At 41.2% G+C, this 9,348-nt stretch overlaps 1 protein-coding gene across 1 annotated transcript; it reads left to right on the top strand.

Moving 5' to 3' along the window:
- The first annotated feature begins 202 nt into the window (after window positions 1-202).
- Window positions 203-4,075, top strand: LOC136203573 (U-box domain-containing protein 6-like). Its single transcript, XM_065994764.1, has 3 exons — window positions 203-1,024; window positions 1,576-2,542; window positions 3,622-4,075. Exons 1-2 carry the CDS (start codon window positions 414-416, stop codon window positions 2,504-2,506), a joined length of 1,542 nt encoding a protein of 513 aa, XP_065850836.1. The 5' UTR covers window positions 203-413; the 3' UTR covers window positions 2,507-2,542; window positions 3,622-4,075.
- The last annotated feature ends 5,273 nt before the right edge of the window (window positions 4,076-9,348 follow it).

The following is a 9,348-nucleotide window of genomic DNA, read 5'->3' on the forward strand; positions in this document are numbered from 1 at the left end:
AAAATTATTATCTTATTAATTTATTAAATTGATCATTTTTTGAACTGGCCCATATCGAAACCAGAAAAAATTATTATTTTAAAGAGTTTATTAATTTATCGAGTATTAATTTATAGAGGTTTTGTATACCCTTTATTCTTTCCATTGTATCCAACCTTTCCATCCCCCCAATTTCCCGTCATTTCAACAAACAAACACAGCCTTAATTTACACTCTAAAACCACCCCCTCTCTCTCTTCTTCGTCTTCTTCCAAAAAACAAAGCTTTTCTCTTTCTTTCTCTAACCTTAACATTTCCTCTCTCTTCTTCTGTTTTCGCCTTTCTACACTCTGTTCTCCAACTGAGCTTTTTCTCTGTTTGTTTCCGTATTTTTCTCAACAATGTAGCTCCGAGACAAGGCGTTGGTTGCGAATATGGCCAAGTGTCACAGGAATAACATCGGATCTTTAGTTCTTGATCAATCTCCCGCCGCCGCCTCCGTCGGATGTCATAATCGTCTCTGGACTGCTTTCTCCGCCGCCTCATTTCGCCGTAAAATCTTTGATGCTGTTAGTTGTGGCGGCAGTTCTCGGTACCGACACCACGAGGACGACTTTTCTTCTTCATCAACCACCACTACTACTACTACTACCACCGCAAGCGTCGGGGAGAAGCTGAGTTCGAGTGGAAATGGCAATGCGAGTGAGAAGAAGATAGAGAAGGGGAAAAATGGCAAGTCGGAGAAGTTATCGGATCTGTTGAGTATTGCTGAGGTTGAGACTGAAATTGAGACGAAGAAGAAAGTTGAGGCTCTAGAGGAGCTTAAGAATGTGGTGAAGGAATTGCAGATTCAGGACAGACCTAAGAGAAACGAAGCTGCTGCTTGTAGAGTAAGATTGCTTGCTAAGGAAGATTCGGGAGTGAGAAGTACTCTTGCTATGCTTGGAGCCATCCCTCCTTTAGTCGGAATGCTCGATTTCGAAGATTTTCAGTCTCAGATCGCTTCTCTGTATGCTTTGCTTAATCTCGGGATCGGCAATGATGCGTGAGTAATTAATTGATTAGTTCCCCTCTTTGTTTTTACTGTAATTATCTCATTAATTTGGGGGTTTCCCCCTTTTTTTCCTTATCAATCGTTTGGATTATCATGTTTAAGCTGTAGCGAGTAATGTGATCCGAAGAGAAGTCGTTTTCTATGCTGTGCTTGTGTTTAGAGTATAATTTGAATGGTGTTTCCTTTGATTGTGCGTGATTGATTTTCGTGGACTAGTTTGCTTTTAATGATTTTAGATCGTTATTGTGTAGTCATTTTCTTGCATTTGTTGTTATCTGTGTGTTTGTTTATGGTTACTTGTAATTTCCTCTTCAATATTCCCCCATTTTTCTTTACCAAGAAACTGTATATATCTCTCAATTTTTGTTTGAACAAGTCACTTTCCATGCTCCCCTGTGCTGTTTTCTTGAAACAGTGTCAATTGGCATATATCTGTGTGTTGTTTTCTCTCCCACTTTCATTTCTTTGGTGTTAGTTTGTTTTTTCCTCTTCAATTTGGATTCGTTGCAGAAAATTGAATTGATTTTGGACTATACATGCAGGAATAAAGCTGCAATTGTTAAAGCAGGTGCTGTTCACAAAATGTTGAAGATTATAGAATCTCCAAATCCTCCTAACCCATCTGTATCTGAAGCAATAGTAGCAAATTTTCTAGGCTTGAGTGCTTTGGACTCCAATAAACCAATAATAGGTTCTTCAGGCGCAATTTCCTTCTTGGTGAATGCCCTTAAAGATCTTGACAAAACAAATAGCCCCCAGGCCAAACAAGATGCTCTTAGAGCCCTCTACAATCTTTCAATATTTCCATCCAATGTATTGTTTATCATAGAAACAGATTTAATCCCATTTCTCATGAGTAATCTGGGAGACATGGAAGCAAGCGAAAGAACCCTTTCGATTTTGGGCAATGTAGTATCAACCCCAGAAGGTAGAAAGGCAATAAGCATGGTGCCGGATGCTTTCCCGATTCTTGTGGATGTTTTGAACTGGACAGACTCACCAGGATGCCAAGAGAAAGCATCTTACATCTTAATGGTTATGGCACACAAGGCATATGGGGATAGACAGGCCATGATTGAAGCAGGAATTGTATCTTCATTGCTTGAGTTAACCCTTTTGGGCAGCACATTAGCACAGAAAAGGGCTTCAAGGATTTTGGAATGTCTTAGAATCGATAAGGGGAAACAAATTTCACAGAATTACGGTGGGAATTCATGTGCAGCTGTGTCTGCTCCAATATACGGCTCTTCATCATCTTCTACAAACCCAAATGGCGTTGGAAAGGAGTGCTTAGAGGAGGCAGAAGACATGATGAGCGACGAAAAGAAAGCAGTGAAACAATTAGTCCAACAGAGCCTGCAGAACAATATGCGTAGAATCGTCAAGAGGGCCAATTTGCCACAAGATTTCGTTCCATCAGATCATTTTAAGTCCCTAACATCAAGTTCAACCTCTAAGAGTTTACCATTTTGAGGAATCAGATGTCAAAAATTAGAGGCAGAGATCAAAGTTAGTCTTCTTATCATTATTCTAATTTCCATCTCTTAGCAGCATTACATATGCTAAATTTTGTATTACTATCAGTATCTTATAGTCAATAAAAAAAAAAAAAATCTTCCTAAAACATGCTTCATTGAGTTACATAGTTTTGGTCATATTTGGTTCTAGCTTGGTTTCTGGTTAAATGAAACTTATTTTAAAATGCCAAATATCTTTCCTTGAGATGCTTTCTGCTCTCAGTAGTTTACTGCAAATTTGGAAAAAGAGGGTTGAAGTTGGTTTGTTTATTTACATGTGTTACTGGTGTTTATTATTCCTAGAATGAAGTAATCATTTTCAAGCCACAGTACATTTTTGTGTTATCTTTTGTATTCATACCATAAAGTCATACCATCAATTCCTAGAAAAGGGTTGTCGGTTATTTCATTTATATATAAAAATAATGGGGACCATTCAATGCCTGAGTACTTCTCTTTCATCTAGGGAATCTTTCACTGCTTGAGTTTTCTATTTATAAACTGCAGGTTTGATCCGGAATCAGTGGATTTACTGACCTGAAAAAAATTTGTATTTTTTTTCTTGAGTCTGAAAATGGATTATCGTGTCATAAACGTGTTATATGCATCTATATATTTGTAATTATATATGATAGAATAATCGTATCAAAGGATCGTTTGACGGGTCATGTCAGTTACTCCTATTCTATTTCATTAGTATAAAATCTTGGTTTAGAGGGCCAGTTTTGACGCAACAGTAAGCATCGTTTGACCGAGAGGTCACAGTTCGAGTCTTAGCAGCGGCCTAAAGGGCGGCCCAGTGCACTACGCGTCTCTGCTTAAGCGAGGGTTCGGGGAGGGGTCCCACCACAGTTCGAGTCTTAGGAGCGGCCTCTTGCCAAAAAAAATTGGCAAGGGAAGGTTTGCCCTGAATATATTTTTGTAGCGGAATTCCTTCCGGACTCTTGCTTAACGGGAACGCGTAGTGCAACGGACTGTAGTTTTAATATAAAGTCTTTGTTTGTGTAACATAACATGTGCATTGACCTGGTTTACTGATCTGTTTTTGTTCTTTTCTGCATCTATCAACAGGTGAGTGAAAGTGGAAGAAGAAGAAGAATCTAAGATGAGCTGTCTCATATAAACTTTATTATGCAACTATTCTCTCCCACCCAGGTATATATATTTGGGATAATAGTCAAATTTGCCTCTAAAGTTATTGGAGAAGTTCAATTTTACTATCGCACCGTATAGTCTAAATTTGTTCTTGTGGTAGATACTTTAGCTCAATTTTACCCTTATCTTAGTAAATATCAATGAAAATTAGGGATAGAATTCTTTCGAAAGGGGTAAAATTGAGTTATGATTTCTACCTACTATAGAGGTGAAACTGAACTTCTTCAATAATTTTAGGATTTTAAGAGCAAAAATGACCTTATCACTGTATATTGTGAGTAAAAAAGGGTGGGGTATGGTAATTTTGTAGTATTCTTTTTAACTTATGATTTGACTGTTTCTCTTTTCTAGCTTTTTTTTTTTTTTTTTTTTTTTTTTTTTTTTTTTGCACTTTCACATTGTAAATATACCGTGGTAATATTATTATCATTTCTGCCTTTTTGGGTAACTTCTGTTGAGTATTCAATTGCCTGAATCTCCCTTTTCAATTAGAAATGAAAATGGAAGTGAATTTAAGATCTAATTGGTTTGGTTTAGGGATAAGGTGGAAAACTATCACTATCGTTGTCAATTAAAAACAATTTTAAACGGAAGGTTATGAATCCGGTCATAAAGCAACTTCAAATATTGGTATCGTTGACAAACTGGTCTAATTTGACGTTGGGATGTTTGGTTACTCCATTTTCTCCTCTGTTTGCATTCCATATTAAAAATGTGAGTTTTAGGTGTTTGGTTAGAGAACTTGAAAAATAAAGCAAACCGTAACGGTAATAGCAAACATGTAAACCAATTGGGTCATCAATATAGTTTTTTGGTTATGAATCTCGCTATCCGTTTTAATTGTGTACTATATTATCATTCATACCAACCCATTACGTTATCTCCATTTTCTATTTTCTATTTATCAAATTCTATTTTTTCTCTGATCCACTGCACAATTTATTACATCAAAAAGAATATTTTCTACTATATTTACATAACACTTTTATTAATATTTTATTTTTTACATATATTATTACCATTAATAATCTATAATCAAAATTAATTTGAAAACTAAATAAAAATTAATAAAACAATGTTATTTAATTTTAAAAAATAACAATAATTATTTTAAAAACAACAATAATTTTAACTATAAAACCTAAAAAACAAAACCTAAATATTTATCTATATTAATTCATCCAAAAAAATATAAAATATACACATTAAAACAAAAATCTACACGTTATTAACTGATTTGGAAAGAATCGCGATGGACGGACCTGCGATCACCCTGGAGCTGCGATCGCCTGAATCCCACCGCCACGCCTTCTTCATCCCGCCTGATGACCAACCTCCGCCGACATCAAACGAGCCGTCGCCCCCGAAATTGTCCTGGAAGGACATTGCCGCCGCCAGTTCGAACGCCCAGCCCCCTCGAACTCGTAGGGAATTTTGTGCTGAAGGTTTAATTCGTATTAACCCCCAATTCTGAGGACCCGCTGATTCCGATTGTCACTATTGATTCTGAGCTGAAGAAGAGGCTTGCGAAGCCTGGGAGAATGCCCTAATTATCAAGATCCTTGGCCGAAACTTGGGTTATGTTGCGCTCCAACGCAGAACAATGGAGTTATGGAAGCCAATTGCAGGAGTTAGTATGATGGATTTGGGAGAGGGTTTCCACCTGGTCTAATTCGATAATGAGTTGGATAGAAGCCACGTGATTAATGATGGCCCTTGGATGGTGCAGGGACATTACTTGACAGTCCGTACATAGTCTGCAACGTTTTGCCCAGCCGAAGCAAGCGTGGAAAAAACCATGGTATGGGTACGTTTCCCTCAACTTCCCCTTTTATTTTATGATGAGGATGTATTGCTGGGAATTGCAGCCACCATTGGAAAACCAGTGCGTGTTGATGAGAATATAGCCAAGAGAACTAGGGGGCGGTTCGCGAGAGTATGTGTTGAAATTGATCTTATGAAGCCGTTAATTGCGCAGTTTGAGCTTGATGGTGAGATTCAGAGAGTGGAATATGAAGGCCTCCATACGGCATGCACGTTCTGTGGTCGATATGGTCATCTTAGAACTGAATGCAGTGGGCATAGTGCAGTTCCTGGCAAGAAACCTCTCGAGCCTAGTGATATGACAATGGGTGAAACGGATAAGGAAGCGAATAGCGAGACATGTGCTGAGGGTCCTACCATGAGACCAAATTCAGGACCTGATAACCCTGGTGCCGACTCGACTGTCTACGGGCCCTGGATGCTCGTGCCTAGAAGGAAGTACCAAGCCAGAACTAATGTTCAGGGAAGTGTTAATAAAGGGAAGTTTGATAGTGAGAAAGAAATTCAACCGAATCCCTTTGCATGCCAGCTTGAACGGGAGCAGGGAAGCACGAGTAGAGGGAAGTTTACTAGTTTTAGTGCAATGGAGAGAGAAAAGAGCGAGAAGGAAGTCACAGGAGGCACGATCGCTCGGAAACAGAAACATAAGGGGATAGGGAAGACCGTGAGCAAACAAAAGGAGAATAGAGATCAAGGTCGGATCATTCATCCCAATAGTTTTGCCAACTTGAGCGAGGATGTGATGGAAATTGAAAAGGGAAGCAACTTGAGCTGCGAAGGATCACGAGAGGGTGCCGATCTAGAGAAAGCGACTGTGAGAGGGAAAAGAACCAGATTTGAACTGGATCACCGCGAACCCCTCAGTGCAATAAATTTAAATGTGCAACCGGAAGAACCTATGCTAATGAGGAACGATCGGCTGATTCAGAAGTTGAAAGAAAGATCTGCAGCGCAAAGCTTTGGGAAATCGGTAAGAGTGGAGGATCCGCCTCCAGGATGGAGTAGAAATTGAGCTGCCTTGGGCATCCTCTCCACTTTGAATCCTTGACTATGAAGATTATCACCTGGAATTATTTTGGTGCCGGTGGCACCAATTTTCAGAGAACGTTGAAGCATATAGTGAAGGTCCACAAGCCCCATATTGTTTGTCTGCTAGAGACTCGTATCCCCGGTTCTCGGGCACATGCAATTGGCAAGCAAATGGGGTTCGACAGATGCGAGATTATGGAGGCAGAGGGATTCAGTGGAGGAGTTTGGCTCTTCTGGGATCAAAATCAGGTTCAAATTAATGTAAAGGAGAAGAACTACCAATTCATCCACTGTGCAGTTGCGCTGAAGGAAGGGGAATGGAAAGAGCATTTTTTTTTATTTCACAGCAGTTTACGTGAGACCACAGTTAACTCACAAAAGGAGATTCTTTGAGGACACCCGTCTAATTAGTAGGCAAACTACGGGGCCTTGGCTCCTCTGTGGAGATTTCAATTGCATCAAAGATGGAAGTGAAAAGCAGGGAGGGTCGTCAAGAACATTAAACAGGTGCAGCCCTTTTATTTCATGGATTAATGATCTTGAATTGGTGGATTTGGGTTATGAGGGACCAAAATTCACTTGGTACAGAGGAACCACTCCGCGAACCCGTGTTGCCTGCATATTAGACAGGGGACTGTGCAACTCCAATTGGCGCCTCCGGTTCCCTTCGGCAGTGGTGAGAATTCTCCCGAGATCCCAATCAGACCATACCCCTATCTTGGTTGATAGCCTGAACAATGTGAGCAGCCCCAAAAGCCCCTTTCGCTTTATGAATGCCTGGCTTGAAGGAACTTCTCTAAAAGATCTGATTAGCCAAAACTGGATTGGCACAGCTCCCATTGGGAATGCCCTTAGCAGCTTGGCGGACCGACTGCTGGATTGGCATAAAAAGGATTTTGGAAACTTGTTCAGCTGGAAAAAGAGAGCTTATGCTCGGTTGGGAGGGATCCAGAAGAAGTTGGCGATTCAATGCACTAGTGGGATGCTGCGGCTTGAGAACAAAGTGAGGCAGGAGCTAAACACTATCCTCAACCAGGAGGAACTGTTCTGGGCGCAACGATCACGGGTGCAGTGGCTCAAGGAAGGGGATAGAAATACCAAATTTTTCCACCTGTCAACAGTAATTAGGAATCGTCGGAACTGGAAGATGGGTCTGCGAAATAGTGAGGGGAACTGGATTTGGGACACGAGGACTCTGCGCAGTATGGCGGATGGCTTTTTTACTCAGATGTACTCGTACGACATACCCACTAGGGTCCCTATTCGAACGGCTCATGGGTTTCCGGAAATCAGTAGAGCAGATTATGTAGAGTTGGATAAACGGTTTGAGACGGAGGATGTAAAGGAGGCTCTCCGGAGTATGGCTCCTTGGAAAGCTCCTGGGCTAGATGGGTTCCAAGCGGGTTTCTTCCAACGATTCTGGGATACGATGGGAGATAAGACCAGTGAGTGTGTGCTCCGCGGCCTCAACACCGGGGTTCTCTAGGAAGGAATGAATGATACTCTTATTTCCCTTATTCCAAAAGTGAAGGATCCGGAGAGCCTCACACAGTTCAGACCGATTAGCTTATGCAATGTAAGCTATAAGCTTATAACAAAGTGTATCACGAATAGGCTTAAGTCCATCCTCCCAGAGGTTGTCGGTCCTATGCAGAGCAGTTTCATCCCGGGAAGGCAGATATCGGATAATGTGATCCTTATGCAGGAGATGATTTTCTCCTTCCAACAAACTAAGAATAAGAAGAAGCAAATGTTGCTGAAGCTGGACCTTGAGAAAGTGTATGACCGAATAAACTGGGACTTCTTACAAGACACTTTGGAAAGGCTTGGAATTCCTCCGGGACTCATTTCAGTGATTATGAGATGTGTCACTACACCAATCATGCATGTTCTGTGGAATGGAGAGAAAGGGGATGGGTTCAGGCCGTCCAGGGGACTCAGACAGGGTGATCCGTTGTCTCCATACCTGTTTGTTTTGTGTCTTGAACGTCTGAATCACCTTATTCAGGATGCAGTGGAAGCAGGGGATTGGGTTCCGGTTTCTCTCTCTAGAAATGGACCCAAAATTTCTCACTGTTTCTTTGCTGATGACATTGTATTGATGTCAGAAGCTTCTGAGAAGCAAGCGAATGTCATTAAAAACATTCTGGGTCTTTTCTGTGATGGGTCTGGTCAGAAGGTTAGCCTCGAGAAGTCCTACTGCTTCTTCTCAACCAACGTTCAGTCTGAGATTCAGGATCAGATAACCGGGGTTTTGGGAATCAGGAGCACCAGAAATCTTGGGAAGTATTTGGGCATCTATCTTGCCCATGAAAAGATCAATAAACACTCCTTTGATTATGTGGTGGACAGAGTCCATAACCGACTCACGGGTTGGAAGGAGAGGAGCCTGTCGCTTGCAGGGAGAGTTACGCTGGTAAAGTCAGTGCTATCAGCCCTCCCTATTTACTCGATGCAGACCTCAGTTTCCCGGTTAGTGTTAGCAAACGACTGGACGCCATTAATAGAAACTTTATTTGGGGAAATGCTAGCGGAAGGAGAAAAACTCATCAGGTGAAGTGGGAGACAGTGTGCAGAGCTAAGGAGCAAGGGGGCCTTGGCATCCGCCAGACAAGGAAAGCTAATTTAGCGAACATTGTGAAGCTAGGCTGGAGGCTCCTTACTGAGCAAAATTGTGTGTGGACTAACATGCTCAAGGATATTTACGGGGGCAACAGAAATGGCATGGACCTGTTTAGAAAAAGAAATCCGCAAAGCGCAGTTTGGAAGAGTATCATCCTAGGAGTGGAT

This window comes from Euphorbia lathyris, chromosome 8 (assembly GCF_963576675.1).
Source record: "Euphorbia lathyris chromosome 8, ddEupLath1.1, whole genome shotgun sequence".
Lineage (NCBI taxonomy): Eukaryota > Viridiplantae > Streptophyta > Magnoliopsida > Malpighiales > Euphorbiaceae > Euphorbia > Euphorbia lathyris.